General features: G+C 40.6%; 1 protein-coding gene across 1 annotated transcript; it reads right to left on the bottom strand.

Moving 5' to 3' along the window:
• Positions 1 to 862: 862 nt before the first annotated feature.
• LOC120061655 lies at positions 863 to 25,456 on the bottom strand. The gene is made up of 15 exons (XM_039011554.1): positions 25,267 to 25,456; positions 22,310 to 22,448; positions 22,010 to 22,138; positions 21,512 to 21,612; positions 20,976 to 21,108; positions 20,732 to 20,829; positions 20,391 to 20,565; positions 5,674 to 5,756; positions 2,733 to 3,015; positions 2,516 to 2,638; positions 2,245 to 2,345; positions 2,036 to 2,162; positions 1,845 to 1,942; positions 1,522 to 1,696; positions 863 to 1,394 (listed from the first exon to the last, which is right to left on the bottom strand). The coding sequence occupies exons 1-15, from the start codon at positions 25,273 to 25,275 to the stop codon at positions 1,282 to 1,284; spliced, it is 1,887 nt and encodes a 628-aa protein (XP_038867482.1). The 5' UTR covers positions 25,276 to 25,456; the 3' UTR covers positions 863 to 1,281.
• Between the last annotated feature and the right edge of the window lie 688 nt (positions 25,457 to 26,144).

Raw genomic sequence — 26,144 nt, 5'->3', positions numbered from 1 at the left:
TGGTTTTACTGTCATCATTTGAGAAACATTAAGACTTAGGCTTTGTTAAAAGGATTCGACCCTTTTTTCAATTTTCGCCTAAATGACATACCCAAATTGAACTGCCTGTAGCTCAGGACCTGCTGCAAGGATATGCATATTCTTGATACCATTTGAAAGGAAACACTTTGAAGCTTGTGGCAATGTGAAATGAATGTTGGAGAATATAACACATTCGATCTGTTAACAGATTATAAAATGAAAATAAAATAATTTTTTCTCCTTTTTTTTCTGTACCATCATCTTTGAATTGCAAGAGAAAGACCATAATGTATTATTCCAGCTCAGGCGAAATTAAAATTTTGGCCACAAGATGGCAGCAGTGTATGTGCAACGTTTTAGTCTGATCCAATGAACCATTGCATATATGTTCAAAATGTTGAATCAAGACTGCCTAAATGTGCCTTATTGGTTTATTAATACATTGTCAAGTTCATAATTGTGCACTCTCCTCAAACAATAGAATGGTATTATTTCACTGTAATAGCTACTGTAAATTGGACAGTGCAGTTGGATTAACAAGAATGTAAACGTTCTGCCCATATCAGATATGCCTATGTTCTGGGATTTTTTTTGTTACTTACAAGCTAATGCTAATCACATTAGCCTACGTTAGCTCAACCGTCCCGCGGGGTGATACCGATCCCATAGAGGTTAACCGCTTTGGTTCATATAGATATTTCATATCAATTTAAATACAAGTACATGAACATCAATGTATTACGTTTAGTCATACTGTATACAGTATACGAGTAGCAATTGTTACAGTTTCAAAGAATGTATATTTTTTAAACAGCATAAAACAATGCTTGATGCTTAATAATGCTCTTCTCCATTCACATATTTATTACTGTATCGACTCTCACTGTTTTTTTTCTCATACACTGAAAAACAGACCAGGCAAGAGGATTTACAAATAGCTCACATTGCTAAGAATGTACTGTGCAGAATGTCCTCATTTTACTTTTGTTTTTAGTTCTCAACCTATAGCTAATTTCTCAAAGTAGCATCAATCATTCTCAAAAAATGATATTAAAAGACACTCCATGATTTTCTCATTCACACTCTAGGATATGATACGATATGATCCTCACCCTGTATATTTCAACACCATAACCCAGTTAACTGTGGACCAATGGAAGACTGACACCCCAGCCGAGCCTATCGTAGGTCCATATGCGCCAAATAAACAATCAATCAACCTGACCACAAACAATCAGACAATCAACTTGACCACAACCCCTAGACTACAGTGCGGAACTGTACGGTGGTGTTCTTCATCTTCTTCTTATAGTCTTCATCAAACTGTTCACTCTGGGCCACAGTGAAATGGTTCATCCAGTCACCAACCTTTCCTGGAGAGTGGGAGAATGGGAGAGAGAGAGAGAGAGTCGTGAGCAAAGAAAAGGTGGTGGAAATAGAGAGGGGAGGAGGGAACGACTGACAGAGAGAGAGGTATAGGGGAGAAATTGAGAAGTCTACCTTTTCGCATGAATGGAGAGATTTTGAAATCCATGATTGGGAGGGTGGAACAGTTGGCTATGTTGTTCTTCTTCATTGTATCAAACTGCACTCCTCCTCTCACCTGCTCCTTCTTCTCTGCTGAAGGAGACAAACCTAGGAAGGAGCACAGCCTGTCCAGCTCTCTCCTCGTATCCTGCAGGAACACATACACACTGGATGTATAAACAGCTAACCTCCTAGAGCAGTAGTTAGTATGGCTCTTGAGCATATGTGTGCACTGAGCTCATCAGATGCATCTTAATAATACTGTAACACACACCTAGCATCAGTATTCTACTCACCTCAACCATGTCCTCATAGAAGAGGTAGAGGATTTTGGAGTGAGTCTGTTTCTTCTCCCACCAGCCAGTCACATGGTTGAACCACGAACCAAACACCACTGAGGAAGTGCAGAGTAGACAAATTCATAGCGTGCATGGGGACTATTATCACTTGATCATTCAATCACTCCTCTATTCTCTCATTTACTCACTCTTTCCATCCATGAATCTCTGTAAGAAGTTGTTCCAGTCTCCTGGCTCTGGCTGTGCCTGGTTCATGCGATCAAAGTGGAAATAGGACACGGCATTATCCTTGGCATTACGGGCCACATACACTATCTGCAGAGAGAGAGAGGGATTGCGTTTATGTATAGTGGTTATATAGTGGAGAAACATAGAAGACAAGTTACAAATACTGCACCCTGCAGTTCTGCTCCCAGAAGGACTTGGGCAGCAACTGGACTGGGAGGTGAGTCTTGATGAGGCGAGGAGAGGTGGTTAAGTTGTCCAGCACCTCCACCCCTAGGACAAACAATATAATAATGCAAAATAATGTTTAATGGATATTATCACTGCTCAGCAGTTTCTGTCATGATGTCAAGACTTTAGTTACTGCTTTGAAGACATCAGCTCAATTTTTACAGAGAAATGACAAAATAAGAGAGGTAAGTTTTCCAATGCTCTATTCTAACCTGGAGGGTAAAGAGGAATGAGCAACTCCAGAAAAGGAACTTTCTCAAAGATGGGTCTCTGATGCTCAGGGTCTGTCTGGCCAAAATACAGCAGGTCTAGAATGTAGGAGACCCATGTGGTTCCTAAGAGAGGAATACAGATAGGGGACACATACACAGTCATTCACAAACCCAAACACTATCTTTAATGAAACATCAACCTCAGACTGAGAGAGACCTGCTTTGGGGTAGGTAGCGATGAGAATGTCATCTGGTCTGGCCTGGAAGTTCTGTACATTGTCCCAGTTGCCAGTGAAGTAGTTGGTCATGGAGACTCCATGGAAGTCAAAGAGTTTTGGTCGAGGTGGCAGCTCCATCTGTAAAAGTGGGACATGTATTCGATCAAGGATCACCACAGTATTGTTTATGCTTGATATGAAACTTGAACAGAATCTTTTAGCGATCCAAATGGTTGAATTATTCAAACATAGAGAGGAATAACGCTCCATTGATATGTTTGCCTACAAATGTTAAACCTCTATGGGATCGGTGTCCCCCCCGCGGGACGGTTGAGCTAACGTAGGCTAATGTGATTAACTTTAGGTTGTAAGTAACAAAAAAATCCCAGGACATAGGCATATCTGATATGGGCAGAAAGCTTAGAGTCTTGTTACCCTAACTGCACTGTCCAATTTACAGTAGCTATTACAGTGAAAGAATATCATGCTATTGTTTGAGTAGAGTGCACAATTATGAACTTGACAATGTATTAATAAAGCAATTAGGCACATTGGGCAGTCTTGATAAAACATTTTTAACAGATATGCAATGGTTCATTGGATCAGTCTAAAACTTTGCACATACACTGCTGCCAATTCGTGGCCAAAATTTAAATTTCGCCTGAGCTGGAATAATACATTATGGCTTTTCTCTTTCATTTCAAAGATGATGGTACAGAAAAGAAAGGGGAGAAAATATTTTTTCCCATTGTATAATCTGTTACCAGATCTAATCTGTTATTTTCTCCAACATTTATTTCACATTGCCACAAGCTTCAAAGTGTTTCCTTTCAAATGGTATCAAGAATATGCATATCCTTGCAGCAGGTCCTGAGCTACAGGCAGTTCAATTTGGGTATGTCATTTTTAGGCGAAAATTGAAAAAAAAGGTCAGATCCTTTTAACAAAGCCTAAGTCTTAATGTTTCTCAAATGATGATAGTAAAACCATACTACACATGATAGCAATTCCTACATACCAAAATAACTGACTTACCCTGTTCTTTCTGAGTAAGATACCTTAGGGTGAATGCACTGCTTACAAAATGACTCCTAATTATTCTCTGTGCTCCTCCTTTCCTGTCTCCTCCCCCATTCTCTCTTCCATCATTTTCTTTTCACTTGAGGGAAAGGATCTGGTTTGTTCTGGATCTACGCCAGAGCTGAGGAGCTTTTCTGCTCTCTCTCTCAGCATCTCATGTGTCACTACTAAATCGCCAGGGGTACTTACATTACCAGAAATTCACCACTAGGTAGCAGCTGGACACAGAATTGAGCGAAGGTAATATTACATTAAACTTACCATATGCTTCCCAGTCAAAACAGTTTACGCATACATTATGACAACATTTTGTTTCATTTTTGTTGGTTTTGGTGAAATACAGCGTTCAACATTTTTTTTGTGGGCTGTTGAAGCACACATTCTTTCTTGAGGTAAGTCGACGTTCTGTGATTGGTCAACAGTCGGGATTTTTCAATTAAGTGTTTGTTGTCATTCAATGACAGATGGCTAGTTTTCAAGCAATTTTTTTCACTTGAAAAATACTGCACCAAACATCTTAGTTAGATGTAAAATTACTCAACCAAGACCTCCTCGGCAAAAATGTCAAAATTCTTGAATTATCTTTGATTAATTCAGACTATTTTGAGGAAGTGTACTGGCTATGTTTTTGAAATGCCGTCTCAAGAGGACAAACGGTAGAATTGCTGCTTGTTTCCTGTTTTTCAAGCGAATGGCTTTTTAAGGGAGTATGCAAAGATTTCTTCTCCTTGCCGAGTTCTGCTAGGAACAAACCAAACCTATGTTTGCGGATGTCTTTACACACCTGACCTGACCCCAGACATACTCAATTCCCCACTTTCCATTAAAGCACACACACACTCACCTGATAGACTACTGAATGGACCGTGTCCTGGGTTAGATAGTGTCTTTGTCTTTTCTGTGCCCTTAAACCTCCTACATTGTCTTCAACACACTGTCTAAATCACTTCTCAACAGTGTATGTGTGTCTACCTCTTACCTGACCAGAGACTAGGCTGCAGAGTGTGTGCCTGGGCAGTGTGTGAAGCGTGTACACACATCTTTCACCTACTGCATCAACCTTTGATCGCCAAGTTGCTTGTTAGACACCCACAATCAATACAAAAAGATACTCTGTAATGTTACTTGGTAAGGAGGTCTGGTGAGGAGGTCAGATGTCACAGGTAAATGTTCATACAGTAGTTGAGGAGATAATAACCAAGCATTGGCTACCTCAACATAAAGCCTCATCAGGCACTTTAGTACCACATGCATTTATTTAAGTATCATTACAGATGCTGGCAGTGTACAAGTTTAACATTTAATATCAAATACAATAGACACATTAACTGGAATGACATTCACTCTCACGTGTGAAAAAAAGCCCCCATTAGCCACACCTCCAACTCTTCTGATAAGCTGCCACCACTACATTGCCCCTGCCACTATTCAATGTGCAAGCGCATGAGTTGTTGGAAGCAATTTAGAAGCTTTCATTAAATAAATAAAAATCACACTGATCTAAAAAATACATTATTTGATTTTAGGCAAATTGAATAAAGTGGGTTGGAAGAACCAAAGTGTAATTTTCTATCATTCCAAACAGTAGAAGCACTTCAGATGAACAACAGCGCCATCCCACTTTTTACAGTGCAAGTGTCATGCTTTTCACAGGCATAGTGAACATACAGCTGAGACAGCTGTGAAAAGTGGAGGGTGTGTGTATGTGCAAATTACTGGCTCTTTAACCGCTTTGGGTCATATGGACATTTCATATGAATTTAAGTACAAGTACATGAACATCAATGTATTATGTTTAGTCATACTATATACTGTACACGAGTAGGAATTGTTACAGTTTCAAAGAATGTATAAACAAACTTTCTCAAAGATGGGTCTCTGATGCTCAGGGTCTGTCTGGCCAAAATACAGCAGGTCTAGAATGTAGGAGACCCATGTGGTTCCTAAGAGAGGAATACAGATAGGGGACACATACACAGTCATTTACAAACCCAAACACAATCTTTAATGAAACATCAACCTCAGACTGAGAGAGACCTGCTTTGGGGTAGGTAGTGATGAGAATGTCATCTGGTCTGGCCTGGAAGTTCTACGGGGAGAGCTAAAACATTAAAGCCTCTTGGTTGCTCCCATAGAGTTACATTAGAAGTGCCCATCCAAGAAGATTCAAGGTCATTGGCTACAGATAAAATGACGTCAAATCATGTTATATCTACAGTAGCTTTGATTGGACTGATCATGTCAGCATCATACTTTCAAAATCTTAGCTAGCAACAATCTACTGGCATATCCTTTTCAATCCTTGTGAAATGAAGAGAAATGATGAGGATAAATTATAGATAAAATGTCTCGGTGCTCATCGGCCATTGGACATAAACATTACAAAACAAGTCGGAAATTCAATAATGAGTGGTTTGGAAGGAATCAGTGGCTAAATGCAAGCATTGCAAAGCAATCACTAGCCTGCTATTCAGTGAAGTGGATGTATGGTCCAAGTCTGGGTTTAAGGGTCTCTATTCCAAGTTTAAAAGGATAAACATTCAATATTGGCCATTCTGTCAATCCAGCATGACTTTAGCCGCTTTCAAAACAACTGGATACTCGAAACTGGGAAATCTCAGACTTCAGTGAGTTCAAGACAACTGGTAACGAGCTCCGACTGAGAAAATACAGTTTGAACAGTCATCCAACTAGGAATTCCAAGTTGGGAACTCGGGCCTCTTTCTAGATTCAACCTTGATTTTTTCCCAGAGTTCCCAGTTGTCTTGAAAGCGCCATAAATCCAGAGAATGCCAGACTTTGATGACAAAACTTGCCCACGACGGACCGCCCCGCCACTGTCCTGTTCAAGTGAGCACACCACAACAAGGTGAGTCCAAAAATGTATTGTATGCTCCTGCATAAATTATGCAATATACCAGGGAGATGTGTACAGTTGAAGTCGGAAGTTTACATATACTTAGGTTCCGAGTCATTAAAACTTCTTCTGGCTGCAAGCCCGAGGCCGCCCACAATATGACAACAGCCACTTCAAGTGCAGGGCGCGAAATTCAAAATATATTTTTTAGAAATATTTAACTTTCACACATTAACAAGTCCAATACAGCAAATGAAAGGTACACATCTTGTGAATCCAGCCAACATGTCCGATTTTTAAAATGTTTTACAGCGAAAACAGCACGTATATTTATGTTAGCTCACCACCAAATACAAAAAAAGGACAGACATTTTTCACAGCACAGGTAGCATGCACAAAGCCAACCTAACTAACCAAGAACCAACCAAACTAACCAAGAAACAACTTCATCAGATGACAGTCTTATAACATGTTATTCAATAAATCTATGTTTTGTTCGAAAAATGTGCATATTTCAGGTATAAATCATAGTTTACATTGCAGCTACAATCAGAAATTGCACCGAAAGCAGACAGAATAATTACAGACACCAACGTCAAATACCTAATTACTCATCATAAAACATTTCTGAAAAATACATAGTGTACAGCAAATGAAAGACATGCATCTTGTGATTCCAGCCAATATTTCCGATTTATTAAGTGTTTTACAGCGAAAACACAATATAGCGTTATATTAGCTTACCACAATAGCCAGAAACACAAGCCATTTCCCAGTAGCAAAAGTTAGCGATCGTAACAAACCAGCAAAGGATATATAATTTTTGACTAACCTTGATAAGGTTCATCAGATGACAGTCCTATAACATCAGGTTATACATACACTTATGTTTTGTTCGAAAATGTGCATATTTAGAGCTGAAATCAGTGGTTATACATTGTGCTAAGGTAGCATATTTTCCCACAACGTCCGGATATTTTTCTGACACTTTTTCTGACACACATATTCTGACCAAATAACTATTCATAAACATAACTAAAAAATACATGTTGTATAGGAAATGATAGATCCACTAGTTCTTAATGCAATCGCCATGTTAGAATTCTAAAAATAACTTCATTACGACATACAGCTTCGGTATAGCTAGAGAGTACCCAAAAGCTGGGCGCCAACGACTAGTTCACATGTACGACAGATATATGAAATAGCATCATAAAATGTTTCCTACTTTTGCTGATCTTTCATCAGAATGTTGGACAAGGGGTCCTTTGTCGGGAACAATCGTTGTTTGGATTTAGAACGTCCTTTTTCCCTCTCGATTTAGCAAGCACACTAGCCAAGTGGCACGAAGCTCTCCATGTCAATAAACGGAAGAGAACGGAACACGGCAAAACTCCCGAAAAAAATTCAATAATCTGATTAAACTATATTGAAAAAACATACTTTACGATGATATGGTCACATGTATCAAATAAAATCAAAGCCGGAGATAGTAGTCGCCTATAACGAAAGCTTTTCATAAGGCAATCCCCGGTTCCTTCTCGCGCCTTCCTGAAAACAGGAAATGGGTGACACGTCATTCCAAGACGATTTATTCCAACTCAGACCAAGATAAACACTCCATTTCTTCTCTCACAGCCTCTTGACATCCAGGGGAAGGTGTATGACGTGCATGTATACTAATACATATCATGCCCATTTATAGGCAGGACCTAGAAGAGAGCATCGATTTCAGATTTTCCACTTCCTGGTCAGGAAGTTTGTGCCAAATGAGTTCTGTTTTACTCACAGATATAATTCAAACGGTTTTAGAAACTAGAGAGTGTTTTCTATCCAATAGTAATAATAATATGCATATTGTACGAGCAAGAATTGAGTACGAGGCCGTTTGAAATGGGCACCTTTTATCTGGCTACTCAATACTGCCCCTGCTGCCCAAACAGGTTAAAACTTGTTTTTCAACCACTTCACAAATTTCTTGCTAACAAACTATAGTTTTGGCAAGTTGGTTACGACATCTACTTTGTGCATGACACAAGTCATTTTTCCAACAATTGTTTACAGACAGATTATTTCACTTATAATTCACTGTATCACAATTTCAGTGGGTCAGAAGTTTACATACCCTAAGTTGACTGTGCCTTTAAACAGCTTGGGGAATTACAGAAAATGATGTCATGGCTTTAGAAGCTTCTGATAGGCTAATTGACATAAGTTGAGTCAATTGGAGGTGTACCTGTGGATGTATTTCAAGGCTAGTGTCTCAAAATCAATCAGCCAAGACCTCAGAAAAAAAATTGTAGACCTCCACAAGTCTGCTTCATCCTTGGGAGCAATTTCCAACGCCTGAAGGTACCACGTTTGTCTGTACAAACAATAGTACGCAACTATAAAAACCATGGGACCACGCAGCTGTCATACCGCTCAGGAAGGAGATGCATTCTGTCTCCTAGAGATGAACGTACTTTGGTGTGAAAAGTGCAAATCAATCTCAGAACAACAGCAAAGGACCTTGTGAAGATGCTGGAGGAAACAGGTACAAAAGTATCTATATCCGCAGTAAAACGAGTCCTATTTCGACATAACCTAAAAGTCCGCCCAGCAAGAAAGAAGCCACTGCTCCAAAACCGCCATAAAAAAGCCAGACTACAGTTTGCAACTGCACATGGGGACAAAGATCATACTTTTTGGAGAAATGTCCTCTGGTCTGATGAAACAAAAATATAACTGTTTGGCCATAATGACCATCATTATGTTTGGAGGAAAAGGGGGGAGGCTTGCAAGCCCGAAGAACACCATCCCAACCGTGAAGCACGGGGGTGGGAGCATCATGGGTGCTTTGCTGCAGGAGGGACTGGTGCACCACTAAATAGATGGCATCACGAGGAGGAAAATGATGTGGATATATTGAAGCAACATCTCAAGACATCAGTCAGCAAGTTAAATCTTGGTCACAAATGGGTCTTCCAAATGGACAATGACCCCAAGCATACTTCCAAAGTTGTGGCAAAATGGCTTAAGGACAACAAAGTCAAGGTATTGGAGTGGCCATCACAAAGCCCTGTCCTCAATCTTATAGAACATTTGTGGGCAGAACTGAAAAAGCGTGTGCGAGCAAAGAGGCCTACAAACCTGACTCAGTTACACCAGCTCTGTTAGGAGGAATGGGCCAAAATTCACCCAACTTATTTTGGGAAGCTTGTGGAAGGCTACCCGAAACGTTTGACCCAAGTTAAACAATTTAAAAGCAATGCTACCAAATACTAATTGAGTGTACATAAACTTATGACCAACTGGGAATTTGATGAAAGAAATAAAGCTGAAATAAATCATTCTCTCTACTATTATTCTGACATGTCATGATCCTAACTGACCTAAGACAGAGAATTTTTACTAGGATTAAATGTCAGTAATTGTGAAAAACTGAGTTTAAATGTATTTGGCTAAGGTATATGTAAACTTCCGACAACTGTATTATTCAAGTTCTGCTAGATTGTCATTTTCTTGTTTTGCCAAAGATTTTCAAGCCGATTTAAGTCGTCATCTGTAACTAGGCCACTCAGGAACATTCAATATCATCTCGGTAAGCAACTCCAGTGTATATTTGGCCTTGTGTTTTAGGTTATTGTCCTGCTGTGTAGAGGTCCAGAACCTCTACACCAGGCGGTGTCAGAGGAAGGCCTTAAAAATGGTCAAAGTCCCCAGCCACCCCAGTCATAGACTATTCTCTCTACTACCGCATGGCAAGCGGTATCGGAGTGCCAAGTCTAGGACAAAAAGGCTTCTCAACAGTTTTTACCCCCAAGCCATAAGACTCCTGAACAGGTAATCAAATGGCTACCCAGACTTTTTGCATTGTGTGCCCCCCAACCCCTCTTTTTACGCTGCTGCTACTCTCTGTTTGTCATATATGCATAGTCACTTTAACTATACATTCATGTACATACTACCTCAATTGGCCCGACCAACCAGTGCTCCCGCACATTGGCTAACCAGGCTATCTGCATTGTGTCCCGCCACCCACCACCCGCCAACACCTCTTTTACGTTACTGCTACTCTCTGTTCATCATATATGCATAGCCACTTTAACCATATCTACATGCACATACTACCTCAATCAGCCTGACTAACCGGTGTCTGTATATAGCCTCGCTACTGTTATTTTCAACCGTCTTTTTAATGTTTTTTTTTATTTCTTTACTTACCTTTTGTTCACCTAATATCTTTTTTGCACTATTGGTCAGAGCCTGTAAGTAAGCATTTCACTGTAAGGTCTACACCTGTTGTATGAAAATTGTAAGAGTGGATTTCCCACAAACATAACGCTTTGTATCCTGGACATAATGTTTCTTTTTTGGGCACATTTTTTGCAGTTATTTTATAGTGCCTTATTGCAAACAGCATGCATGTTTTGGAATATTTTTATTCCATACAGGCTTCCTTCTTTTCAGTCTGTCATTGATGTGGGTATTGTGACGTAACTACAATGTTGTTGATCCTCTCCAGCAACAGAGTTAGGAAGGGCACCTGTATCTTTGTAGTGACTGGTTGTATTGATACACCATCCAAAGTGTAATTAATAACTGCACCCTGCTGAAAGGCCTATTCAATGTCTCTTTGTTTTTTACCCATTCAATAATATGATCCCTTCTTGCAAACCATTGAAAAACCTCCCTGTTCTTTGTGGTTGAATCTGTGCTTTAAATTCACTGCTCGACTGAGCGACCTTACAGATAATTGTATGTGTGGGGTACAGAGATGAGATAGTAATTTAAAAATCATGTTGAACACTATTATTGCACACAGAGTTAGTCCATGCAACTGATTATGTGACTTGTCAAGCACAACTTATTTAGGCTTTCCGTAACAAAAGTGTTGAATACTTATTGACCCAAGACATTTAATCTTTGTAAACATTTCTAAAAACATAATTCCACTTCGACATAATGGGGTATTGTGTATAGATCAGTGACACAGAATCTACATTTAATCCATTTTAAATTCAGGCTGTAACGCGACAAAATGTGGAAAAAGTCAAGGGGTGTGAATACAGTATTTACCCATCCTAGTTGTAAATGAATAAACACATATATTAGACAAAGAAAAGCACTGAATAAATGCCTTATAGATTTCCATTGGTTTATATAATTCCTTATAACAGCCTAACTACATATGTCATATTAGTGCGTTTCAAGTGTTCCCCCTGCCCAATTTAGAAACAGGGCCTCTAGAAAGTACTAACAGTAACACTTCATTTTAAGCGTCTGTAATAAACCATTTACAAGACATTTATAAATTGTGTTCACCGTTTATGAATCATTACTCCCACATTAATAAACCATGTAATAATCATTGGTGAAGTATTTTTACACTCCCTAAAGTGAGTGCTATTTATACTTAAATGTTTTGAGTGTCCAGTGTAATTACTCACAAAAATATGGGCATGCCATTGGCAGACATTCCTGCTGTACCTAGTAAAAGAACCAGCACGCAACACAGGATGTTTAAGGAAATATAAATACATGTGTGAATAACTAGCTTTACAAATGTGGGAGTAGTGATTAGTAAATGGTGAGCAAACAGTTTGTAAATGCCTTATAAATGCCTTATAAATGGTTTATTATGGACCCTTAAAATAAAGTGTTACCATACCAGTAAATAAACTGGCAGTACCTGTGTCTATATGTCTCAATATTATTTATGGGTAATAGCAATTAACCCTTAGGATGTGTTTGTTCATTCAGAACTAAGATGCTGCTGGGCCCAGCACAGGCAGTGTGGTCCCCTGGTCTTCTGGTACCAGTGCTGTGGGAAATTATGCTAGGCTGAAGCAGAGACAGCTCAGAGGTGAGTGCAGTGGGGGTAGGAAGAAAACAGAGGGACATGTTGGCGTGATGTGGGCTGGTGTAGCTGAAATGCCAGGGCTGACTTTTTGTCCCAGTCTGCACCTGACTGCCTTTTTGGAGCAAACAACACAAACATCCCCACAATTGTCAATCACTGATGGAGGTCCTCCTAACTCAACCCCAAAATGAAATAAAGGAGGCAGAAGTAGCACATGATCACTGATAAAGGGTCAGAAATCCTTCACCCACCATAATGGTTAAGGTTCAAATTGGAGGTAGCAGGTAGGTCCCGGACCTGTGTTTATAAGGATGATTTCTACAGTACTTCGAGGTGAAAGTGAGGGAGGCAAGAAACGGGGACCCAGGTCGTGTTCAGTAGGACACACGTTTGGAAGGCTTTTGAAACATAAAAACATAGAGTAGAGTTTCTTATTGGAGGTGTTCATGTAATACCTCCCCATTACAGTCCGTTGCAAAACATCTCCCATTTTTGACTATTTTACTCAACCCGAGAACTCGAAGGCTTCATGCCACTATGACTACCACCCTGTACCACTCACATCTCTAATCATGAAGTGCTTTGAAAGCCTGGTTATGGCACACATCAACTCCATCATCCCAGACCCACTTCAATTTGCATCCCGCACAACAGATTTATAGACGATGCAATCTCATTTGCACTCTACACTGCCCTCACCCACCTAGATAAGAGGAATACCTATTTGACAATGCTATTCATTGACTACAGCTCAGTGTTCAACACCGTTGTCCCCGCCAAGCTCGTCACCAAGCTTAGGACCTTGGGACTGAACACCTCCCTCTGCAAATGTATCCTGGACTTCCTGACGGGCTAACCCCAGGCGGTGAGGGTAGACAACATCACCTCCATCACGCTGATTCTCAACACGGGGGCCCCACAGGTGTGTGTGCTCAGCCCCCTCTACCTTAGTGTTCTTGGGTATAGGCACTATGGTGGTCTGCTTAAAACATGTTGGTATTACAGACTCAGACAGCGAGAGGTTGAAAATGTCAGTGAAGACACTAATTAACCTGAACGCGTTGCTGTATCTAAGTTAATGTGGAAAAGTTTAACTTTGTCTCATTGGTTGGAACAAATTAGTTTGTGTATTATCCCAATAAACGACCCAGAAAAGTAGGATGGCAATTTAACTTATTTATTAAATTAAACGAGATAATGATATCCAATCAGTTGAGATTGGTTGGATACCATACAGTGTAACCTGAATTATTTAAAAACAATTACTGGTGATTCTTCACCACCAGAGGTCACTGATAGCAAAAGCTGAAATCATACGGGATTCCCGCCCGGCTCGGGATTTCACTTTGAACAAAGGGGGAAACAAAAATGTCTGCTCCCCCTTTTGTTAGCTTAGCACTTGGTGAAATAATTAGCTTCACTTGTGCGGGAATTCCACTTCCCAGCACAAGGAAAGTTCCCTCGAACAAGGGAACAGGTTTACTAAGTGACGTCTCACGTTCAACATTTCTGCGATATGTTTCACGATGTTGACCGGAACGCGCGGAGAACAAAGAAATACATCGTTGGTCTGGAGAGATACTTAACCGCTTCGGTGAAGATATATATGGGGCGGCAGGAAGCCTAGTGGTTAGAGAGTTGGTCTAGTAACCGAAAGGTTGCAAGATCGAATCCCCGAGTTGACAAGGTAAAAATCTGTCGTTCTGACCCTGAACAAGGTAGTTAACCCACTGTTCCTAGGCCGTAATTGGAAATAAGAATTTGTTCTTAACTGACTTGCCTAGTTAAATATAGGTATAATTTATTTCTTTAAAAAATGTATTTAAAAAATCAACTCAAATTTCAATCGGCTCGCCCTATGTCCTCCCTTAAAATACTACTAGCCATAGACAGAAATAACACTACGTTGTGGCCCAACGCGTCTATTCCTTTCGAATACCTAAACATCGGCCGGTTCATATGCCCTGGCTCGTAGTATTTGTTAAATCCCCTACAAACTGACTTTCGTCAGATATACAACATAGGAGTGGTTCTCTCCCTACCAGTATCTGGGTGAAAAGGAAAAACCACACATATTGTAACGCTCGTCTTCGGGTGAAAGAGAGGAGGACCAAATCGCAGCGTGGTACGTTTCCATATTTATTGGAACACTTATTAAACACGACCAAAGCAATAAACAGAAATGAAACCAACGACGCTACAGACCTGAAGATGTGAACCTAGTGAAAACAAAGAACGCAATGAACAGGAACAATCACCCACAAACAAACAGTGAACACAGCCTACCTAAATATGGTTCCCAATCAGAGACAACGTAAAACACCTGCCTCTGATTGAGAACCATATCAGGCCAATAAGACACACCTAAACCAATGAGACACAAAACATAGAATATACCCACCCAGCTCACGTCCTGACCAACTCAACAAAGACTAAACAAAGTAAATAAGGTCAGGAACGTGACACATATTACCCTCTCAACAATAATCCTGCCTATAGCTATTATTGGTGTGTACGCATCTTGCTACCCAAATGCTATGGAATTAATTCAAAAGTGAGGCCTAGTTTTATCTTAGATTCCTCACAGGGGGTGCCAAATATGTCGTAACGTTGTGTTGTTAATGTGATGACTGCTGTTTATCGAATAATTAGCTATGTTTATAACTACATGATTAAATGAATCAGGTAATCATTAACTCAGTAACCTGGGGCACCATGGTGTAACGGCTTTCTTCTGTGGATGAAGGAGAGGACCAAAGCGCAGCGTGGTTAGTGTTCATCATGTTTAATAAAGACAAAAAAACGTGAACACTACAAAATACAAAACAACAAATGTGAAAAACCGAAACAGTTCTGTCTGGTGCAGACACACGAAGACAGAAGACAACCACCCACAAAACCCAACACAAAACAGGCTACCTAAATATGGTTCCCAATCAGAGACAATGACTAACACCTGCCTCTGATTGAGAACCATATCAGGCCAAACATAGAAACGGGAAAACTAGACACACAACATAGAATGCCCACTCAGCTCACGTCCTGACCAACACTAAAACAAAGAAAACACAAAAGAACTATGGTCAGAACGTGACACATGGGAAAAGTTTGTTTAATGAGTTTCTGTTTCCCAAATTAACTAAAATAATATCAGAATATCGATTTTACAGCAGTTGCTAATTAATTAATTTCCTCTACAGTCTGCATAATTCGTAAATCTGCACCAACCCGGGTCTCACTAAATCATTCCGTACCACAACAAGCTAAATGATAATATAAGATACACATACACAAACATACAGTCCAGGCTATTGATTAGAACTTAGAACAATGAAACAGGTCCCTAACGGACCAACACAATATGACACGTGTTACACAAGATGGGGATTTAGAAAGAGACAGAGAGAGAGAGAGTGCACGAGAGAAAAGCACACTTGGATACATTTGTAAACTATGCTTAGTTTAGCTCTAACACCTTGCCCCGAACTACCGCTCTTATGGGTCAGAATTATAATGATGTAATTACTTGTTGAAGGTCTCCATTGGGTATCTCTTCGTGGACCGAGTTCCGCTTAGGAGGTATAGCCAAAGACCTTCTTCTCCGATGGCGGCACCTCCTTCGTTACCGGGTGTAAGTCTCTGATTGTCCACACGATGTCAGTGTTCTTTCTCTTAGTGGTCTGTTCCCTTGCATTCGTTCTGTGAGAGTGGACTTCTCAGCCGTGCAGACCCTCCCAGCTTGGTTAGGAGGGCCGTGTAGACAACCGATGATTTGAAGAGAATAACTGGCTGGTTCTTCTTGAATTCCCCTTCTTAGGTACAGTAATCAACCGTAGCCTAGATTGTTAAGAGGTTCCTTTGTCCTCTTCCTCATGTTGCGTTTGTGGGATCGCGACTATCTTAGATCGCACTGCAGCTGTGGTCCGTTTTAGTGTGATATGTAAATTCTTAACTCACATGTTTAATACCCCTGGGTCACAAAGGGGTGTTTCCGTCTTTATGGCAAGTTCTCTGGGGCATATGTAGTTATGAGGCAAGGTATCACACTGTACTATGATCTTGTTAGACAACTCAAGTCATAGTTCATTGTTACAAAAACATTCCCTTTGATATGGATATTTTCTACACAACACACAGTATGTAAACATCATTGACATATGAAAACTCCTCCAGTTACAAAGTTTTCGTTATAACGCTGTCATTTAAGTTTTAATAGCATAACAAAAACTACATTAATTTTCATATTCCATCTATCATTGTTACCACCGTTTTGGCTGATGAAATATAATGTCCCAAAGTCCATTTATTACATGTTACCTTCTGAGGTAGATTCTCCATAGAACCACCATACATTCCAATCCTCCACACTGAGAGGACAAAAGATTTGCCTGCTATCTAACGATTTACAATGGGCGTGAGGTGTCATAAACCCACCCCCCCATCAATCCCTCTATACCTCTCCCCCTCTGCGGTGGTGAGAGATGTCTCTGTAGGACTGTGATCCACGGTAACCTGACCCGAACAGGCCAGTCATGACAGGTGGCATGTACCAAATTTGCCCTAAACTCTCTGATGATGCAGAGCCACTCTGCCAGGCCCTAGCCCAACAGAACCCAGACAGGGGTTCTTACACATGCCGTCACCCGTACAACTCAACTCTTTTATGCTCTGAGGTACGAAATGAGGGCTCCAATCAAAATGAGTGTCATATTTGGTATTGTATTAGGATCCCCATTAGCTGTTGGAAAAGCAGCAGCTACTCTTCCTGGGTTCCACACAAAACATGAAACATGATATAATAAAGAGGACAGAACTATATAAAACATTTTTAAAAGCACACAGCCTACTTATCAATGCATACACACAATCTATCTAGGTCAGGGCTGCCCAACCCTCTTCCTGGAGATCTACCGTCCTGTGGGTTTTCAGTCCAACCCTAATTTAACACACCTGATTCTACTAATTAGCTGCTCAACAAGACCTTAACTAGCTGAATCAGAAACGCTAAATTAGGGTTGGACTGAAAACCTACAGGACAGTAGATCTCCAGGAAGAGGGTTGGGCAGCCCTGATCTAGGTTAAATAGTGGAGAGGCATTGTGCTGTGAGGTGTTGCTTTATCTGTTTTTTGTAACCAGGTTTGCGGTTTATTTGAGCAATATGAGATGGAATGGAGTTCCATGCAATAATGGCTCTATGTAATACTGTACGCTTTCTTGAATTTGTTCTGGATTTGTGGACTGTGAAAAGACCCCTGGTGGTATGTCTGGTGGGGTAAGTGTGTGTGTCAGAGCTGTGTGTAAGTTGACTATGCAAACAATTTGGAATTTTCAACACAATGTTTCTTATGAAAAGAAGAAGTGATGCAGTCAGTCTCTCCTAAACTCTTAGCCAAGAGAGACTGGCATGCATAGTATTTATATCAGCCCTCTTACAATGAAGAGCAAGATGTGCCGCTCTGTTCTGGGCCAGCTGTAACTTAACTAGGTCTTTCCTTGCAGCGCTGGACCACACGACTGGACAATAATCAAAACAATAATCATAAGGAAAGCAATTAGGGGTTGTGCATTACGTTTTTCAGATGCAGCAAAGATATGTGTGTAGACTCTTAACATGTCCACTCTGAATGCATAGATACCTACTGGTGCGCCACAATCCACGAGACCGAAAGATTCTCAGGGTACCTCTTTGGAGGGCTTTTCAGCCCATCTCTTCTAAAGCCAGGAGCTGCCCCCAAACGTGTCCCCTCTGAAGTTGCTGTCCAACGGCCTGAAGATTTGCCTAAACAGTAATAATGAGACTGCTGCTACATCAATCTATTGGCAGAGGGACAAAAGCGCTGTCCCCCACAGTTCAGCCAGCACCTCGCTGCTATTAGCAATGGGTGCCAGGTTCTGTATTGTACTCAATCGGTTTGGTTCTCAGGGTCACAGTTGTTGTCAATCCAATTGCCACCTCCATCGGTGAGCATGATGGACACAAAAATTGTGGCAGTAATGAGTGAAAGAGATCAGCCCTGGATTAGGAATGGAGGTGCATGGATGATGCCTGAGAATCTAACAGAATTTAATCCAGCATCATCTAATAAGGCAATTGATCCAGCATCATCTAAGGCAAATGTTCCAGCATCATCTAAGACAGCAATTGATCCAGCATCATCTAAGACAGCAATTGATCCTGCATCATCTAAGATGCCAAATGATCCCGAATCATCTACAGTGTCAGTGGGCGGAGCCTTTGGTATCCTCATTGAACTTGTTGTAATTGTCTTTGCTGTTTATTGTTTTGGTTATCACTATGGCAACAGCCTCCAGGAACAATACAAGATTTAGAGTGGATGGAGAGCTTGACAATGTCTAACATGCTGGTTATAACCAAAAAGTCTCTAGGTTATGTTTCACACTTTAAATCAGAATTATAGCTTTGTGATTAGTAGGCGTTTCTAATTTCTTCATGTAATCAACTGTATGAATTTGAAGGCAGATTTAACAACAGATGTTATTTTTGCACTGCTATTTTTCTTTAGTTTAATTCCACAATAATCTGTGACATGCACACATACAAAAGCATATAAAAAACATCCACAACTTATAACACTTTTACCTATTTGACATGTTTAGCTACAATACCTGTCAACATTGATTGCATGGGTAAACGTTGGACTGTAGTCTGGTAGGGGCCTGAGTTTAGGAACAAAGCTAGCATCTGTTCAAAGTGAAACATTTATCATGTCAAAATGTAAAATAGGTGTACATCAATATGACTTTGATAATAATATTTTGCTGATTCATTTTGTCCCTCTAGTATTTATTTTGTTTATATTTTATTTTCACTCTCTCTATTTCTGTTTTTAACTTAACGACCATGTCTCATTTTGTGTTTACGCTCTTCCTCTTTTGGTTAGTTTATTTAATGTAATAACTTGTTCTCAACTCAATTATCAGCTATAATTGTAAAGTTACATGAGCATACAGTGCGTGTGTGTATATAACTAAACAAACCATTGTTGACATTGTGCATGTCTATCATTTGACTTTATCTCAAAGTAAGACATCATTCGCTCTCTTATTTATACAGTAGAGATAGTATCAGCATATTGTACATTTCAGCACCATGACTCCAGCAGAGCTGAGATGCATATGCACCAGTCAACCTGATCACAACCCCTAGACTACAATGCGGAACTGTACGGTGGTGTTCTTCATCTTCTTCTTATAGTCTTCATCAAACCGTTCACTCTGGGCCACAGTGAAATGGTTCTTCCAGGGCCTCCCGGGTGGCGCAGTGGTCTAGGGCACTGCATCGCAGTGCTAACTGCGCCACCAGAGTCTCTGGGTTCGCGCCCAGGCTCTGTCGCAGCCGGCCGCGACCGGGAGGTCCGTGGGGCGACGCACAATTGGCATAGCGTCGTCCGGGTTAGGGAGGGTTTGGCCGGTAGGGATATCCTTGTCTCATTGCGCTCCAGCGACTCCTGTGGCGGGCCGGGCGCAGTGCGTGCTAACCAAGGGGGCCAGGTACACTGTGTTTCCTCCGGCTGGCTTCTGGGTTGGAGGCGCGCTGTGTTAAGAAGCAGTGCGGCTTGGTTGGGTTGTGCTTCGGAGGACGCATGGCTTTCGACCTTCGTCTCTCCCGAGCCCGTACGGGAGTTGTAGCGATGAGACAAGATAGTAATTACTAGCGATTGGATACCACGAAAATTGGGGAGAAAATGGGATAAAAATTTAAAAAATAAAAATAAAATAATAATAATGGTTCTTCCAGTCACCAACCTTTCCTGGAGTGTGACAGAGGGTGTGTGAGCGGAGAAAAATTTGTTGAGGCAGAGAGAAAGACTGACAGAGAGAGAAAGGCGTAGGGGAGAAATAGAGAGGTCTACCTTTTCGCATGAATGGAGAGATCTTGAAATCCATGACTGGGACGGTGGAGTAGTTGGCCATGCTGTTCTTCTTCATTGTATCAAACTGCACTCCTCCTCTCACCCTCTCCTTCTCCTCTGCTGAAGGAGACAACCCTAGGAAGGAGCACAGCCTGTCCAGCTCTCTCCCCGTATCCTGCAGGAAAACACACTGGACACTGTACTCTTCCTCACTGAAAGCTAATGCTAGAGATGATCAATATAACACTGATATACACGCTGCCTTTATGTACGTTAATGTGCTACATAATCTGCAAAGAGGTCAGCACCTTTATGGCACAGGAGGTAGTTGTTCTACTCACCTCAACCATATCCTCATAGAAAACGTAGTGGAGTTTTGAGTGAGTATGTTTCCTCTCCCACCAGCCAGTCACATGGTCGTACCAGGAACCAAACACCACTGAGGGAAAAAGCCATGTGGACATGAGACAATGTTAGCGAGATATACATACTCAGGAAAGAATCACAGCATCAGTACTCTCCCTCTTACTCATTATAATTTATTTGTTCACTTACTCTTTCATTCACTCGTTCATTCTCGCCTTCACTCACTCTTTCCATCCATGAATCTCTGTAAGAAGTTGCTCCAGTCTCCTGGCTCTGGCTGTGCCTGGTTCATGCGGTCAAAGTGGAAATAAGACATTGCATTGTCCTTGGCATTACGGGCCACATACACTATCTGCAGAGAGAGAAATCGTCGCAGTTACAACATTAATTGATGTAAGTGTATATCATTTAAAACAAACAACACAAAATGAAATGGAAATGCGAAAAATGAGGACAATAAAAACTGTTTACAAAGACTGGGTTTCTATAGAGTTTTCACAGTCCACAAGGAGTCCCAAGCTGGTTCTGGAGAGGTTTGATATCGTTAGTGTACTGTGTAATGCTATGCTGCCCTCCATTGGGGATTCACACAAATTGCGTCATTAATTAAGTTCACTTACTGGTCAAAAAGCAGCAAAGGAGGTTTGAGGATGCATAAATGTTAACCATATGCTACACCAGCAGACATGAGTGGAGTCATATTCAGAGACTACACAGACAACAAGCAGAGAGAGAGAAATTGACATATAATGTACCCTGCAGTTCTGCTCCCAGAAGGACTTGGGCACCAACTGGACTGGGAGGTGAGTCTTGATGAGGCGAGGAGAGGTGGATAACTTGTCTGCCAGCTCCGTTCCTATGTGTACAGAGGGGTGGGGATCTGAATAGGTTACTTTTTGGAGGTAAGGATGACTTAACAGTAAAACTGCTTATTGTCATGTAGCTGTAATATGTGATTGGCATAACTTCTCACAGTATAAGATTTCAAGCCATGAAAATGATCCTTCAACTTTGTGTCAGTTAAAAGCCTGTTGATAAGGACTTTGGTATAGTGCATGGTGTTTTCCAGATTCTGTATTCAAGTTTGTCAAAGATTTGATCTACACAGACTCGGATGTGTCTTTTAAGTGCAGAGTCATTGTCAGCTGATCAGTTATTTATTTGGAGTACACAGTGCCCTTCACACTTTATTGATGTGTAATCAAGATAAAGGCTTCACAGTGTGTAGAGTTATATCAGGGTTGTATTCTAACCTGGAGGGAGAATATGGAAGTCACTCTCCAGGAATGGCACTCTCTCATAGATAGGCAGTGAAGTCTGACGCTCAGGGGCTGTCTGACCAAAATACAGCAGGTCTAGAATGTAGGAGACCCATGTGGTACCTGGGAGAGAGAAAGGGGGAGGGAAGATGGAGAAATGGGGAGAGAGAAAGAGGGCGGATAGAAGATGGAGAAATGGGGAGAGAGAAAGAGGGAGAGAGAGGCATGTCAACGAGCTGCGTCTCTGGTCATCCATTTATCCCTACAAAATGTTGGCAACACACAAACAGAGACCTGCTTTGGGGTATGTGGCGATGAGGATATCATCTGGCCTGGCCTGGAAGTTTTGTATGTTTTCCCAGTTGTCAGTGAAATAGTGGATCATGGAGAGTCCATGGAAGTCAAAGAGTTTTGGTCGAGGTGGCAGCTCCATCTGTAACAACAACACATTCCACCACTGATCAGAGAGATATTATCAGGGAGAGTTACAATAATCAACTATTCACTAATATTCTTGCTTCATTCAAGGATATTCTCCAGGTGACAAGAGATCACAGTTTCAACATATAATTCCTTGCCAGTTCTTGTCAAAAGACAAAGTACAGAAAATTATAGACTGCATACAGTCATGATGACTTTGTAAAGTACAACTAGCTGACTAGGACCACAAGGTTCTATCTGCATTTGTTAAAATGTTGTTGTCGGCATAGCTTTGTTTTATTCAATGTTCTCTACCAAGATAGTGGTCTAAATACGCCAATTCATGTTGTTATGTTCAAAAGAGTACTAGAAAAAAATTGCTGACAGTAACAACAGACGAGAAGCAGATACAGGGTGTGGATTTAATAAAAGACATGAACAAAACAAGAACAGTGTCTGGACAGGAGAAACATAACATCAATGATGACTCGGGAAAGAAACTGAGAAAGTGACAGATATAGGGGAGGTAAATGACGTGATGGAGTCCAGTTGAGTCCCATAATAAAGCGCACGTAACGATGGTGGCAGGTGTGCATAATGAGGAGTGAACTGGTGACCTCTAGCACCGGAGAGGGGGAGCAGGAGCGGACTTGACACTGACACTATTTGGAACTTTAAAGCCAAATATCTCAGAATCATCCTTTTGCAGATAGAACCTCATGGTCCCAAGTTCTCACATTCTCAAACATAATGTTCCTGACATGTGATCCATAAAAATAGGTTTAAAATAGGCAATTTTATCCTGTCTCTGGAAAAGTAAGAAGCTGGTTATGTTACATTAAGGGGAAAGGCCTGCAGGTTTCCTGGCATAGCATATTGTCTTTACAGGTAGATTTATTTTGGGTAAAGAATTTATCTGTACACACTTCAAAACAAGCACAAGCGCTATGGGGTCTATTTAGACTTGGGAAATTAGGCATTTCTTACACACACCTTTCCTACACATTTCTCAGTAGTTGGTATTCAGACTTACCTTATGCAGGTGCGTAACGGGCTTTGCAGGCGTGGTTACTTTGTGATCGCTGAATAAATGTAATTCAACTTCTGAAAACCCTCCCACTTGCTGGCTAACAAATTTTCGATTGGAGTTTTCATTCAGTAGTGTTTTCACTGCATTTATCTAAAGCCATCCCTTTAAATTTGGTGTATCTTTCATTTGAATTTTCTTGAAAGACTAGAATATATGGAGAGAATGGTTCAGAATATTAGGGTATCAATGAAAGAAAGACATGTAGGCCTACATACACGCATATTCATCTCCTTTCAGCCCCAATTGGAAGATTTAAAAATATACTTTTTTATTTACGGTTAGGAAAGTATTTGAATAATACAAAAACTGCTTTCGATAGTCTTTTCGCACGAAATATATTGGCAAATAAAAAATACAGTCATCAAAAAGAAAGGAGGACCAAGGCACTCTTCATATAATTAATTAAAATGCCTTTATTAGTATGGCATGTTCAATAGAAACAAAGTTTTAAAAATCGACGCGTTTCGGCTGCATGGCTTTCGTCAGGGAGTACAAAAAAAAAAGGAATACAATGTCCTCTTTTAAACAGCTTTTCCAATTAGCCCTAATGGTATAATGAAAACATTTTAGAAATCAAAAATCAACTCGGTAGGGTCGGCAATATACTATCATTTGCGTATGGCTTCAGAAGCCTATTGGTTGGGTCTCCAAATGTCATCCTTGCAAGTTATAAAGCCAGCATTTCATAAACTTCACTGTGGAAAAAGTGATGTGTTGATATGCTTCAGTTTACTGCCATATAACTAGATTCACGTTTGTCTCCAGCAATCATATGGTAAAATAGATTTAAAATAATTGTTATTTACAATCCCCTTACCCAAACGGCTTACCCATTTACCTAGCTCTTATCAATAGCTCTTACCAATTTTTAAAATACAGTGCATGGGGAATGGTGTTATTTCTATCAGGGAAAAAGGAAAGCAGATGTAGTTCTACTTATTAATCGTTTCATCGCGTAAAGGTGGTGGAATTATGAGGGAATTAAGTCAAGGTCAGAATACGGCTTGTGTGTAGACACACCTCCGCCACACCTTAATTTCTTTCATCTCCACCCCAAACAAATAGCGGGTGAATAGCATGCTATTCTCATGCTTTTTTTTTACCCCCTTTTTCTCTCCATTTTCGTGGTATCCAGTTGGTAGTTACAGTCTTGTCTCATCGCTGCAACTCCCATACGGACTCCTGAGATGCGAAGGTCGAGAGCCGTACGTCCTCGGAAACACAACTCTCGTGCTTAAATTCAAGATCAGAATACACATAAAGCGAAAAGTGGATAAAAAGGGAATTCGGTTCCATTTACAGGCGCTTAACTCAGGTCGGGATTCCTTCATTCAGATTTAGGCATGTAAAACCTTTGTCAGTCTCATGCAATAGTTGGAACAGGTCAGGCAACAATCTCTTCGATTCTATCGAATAGTAAAATGTACATTTGAATACATTTCATAATATTTGCATTGGTGTCAGTAAAAACTTTGAATAACTTAAACAACTTTCTGCTTCATAACAACTTCCTTTTGACCCTTAATGAACTTAATGTTTATTCATGTTAAATTACAAAGCCATCATGCACAAATACACAATAGAAATCAATCTGCAGTAAGACAACCCAATTTCTGAGCAGAGAAAATAAAAAATGTCAGTCACATTACACTCAAAATGTTGAAAGATGTAAATAAAATCATAAGATATATCAGCTACTGGCACAGAACATTTGACAAAAAAAAAAAAGCTACAGACTCACATTTTCCATGTTGAATGGAATTCAGTAGTATCCTGTTTGGCCAGTCTTCTCAGTCTCTTCTTGTCTCTGTCCAAGCGTTCCTTCTCTTTCTCCTTCCCCTGTTCCTTTCTCTTCCCTCACTAAAGGCAAAAAAAAATCTCTCCTGCTTTGGTTTAGATTTTCCATCCCAGCTTCACATTCGTATCCTACCTCCACTCCTTGTTACATAAGTTCAGAACTCTCTCTCTATCTCACTCTGGTTACTGCAATCACAGTGACATCACAGATGTATTGTGTCAAGCCACCCCTCCATATCCTTCCCTTTTATTCCCATGTTAGCCACCACCCTCCTTCTGCTTCACATGCACATATACACTTGCTCTAATACTTCTTTCTTCGAATGGGTTCTAACTCTTCTTTCCAGTGTGTGGGTTGGATTTTCTTTTGTGAACACATGTATGTGTGTATTAGCGCTCCTCTCACGATTTATATCATGAACGGGGTAAGGTTACTATGTCATAAAGCAACTCACTTCAATAAACCCACATGACCCTGAAAACTGGTTTTCACATGAGGGTTTCTGCTCTTTCAAAGCTCCCTAGCAACAGAGCAATATGTTGTCAAAGACACTGGAGAATACCCATCCTCTCAGTCCTTGATTTATTCCACGCCGGCTCTGATTGGTCAGCATGCCTACCACTTTGAAGATGCAAAATATTTTTAATTATGAAACAAACAAGAAATCAGACAAAAAAACTGAAAACTTGAGTGTGCTTAACTATTCACCCAACATTTTGCTGCAAGTACAGCTGCAAGTCTCTTGGGGTATGTCTCTATAAGCTTGGCACATCTAGCCACTGGGATTTTTGCCCATTCTTCAAGGCAAAACTGCTCCAGCT

The sequence above is a fragment of the Salvelinus namaycush genome, chromosome 16 (assembly GCF_016432855.1).
Source record: "Salvelinus namaycush isolate Seneca chromosome 16, SaNama_1.0, whole genome shotgun sequence".
NCBI lineage: Eukaryota > Metazoa > Chordata > Actinopteri > Salmoniformes > Salmonidae > Salvelinus > Salvelinus namaycush.
Note: the sequence above shows the minus strand (reverse complement) of the source record. Positions and strands in the feature narration are given on the sequence as shown.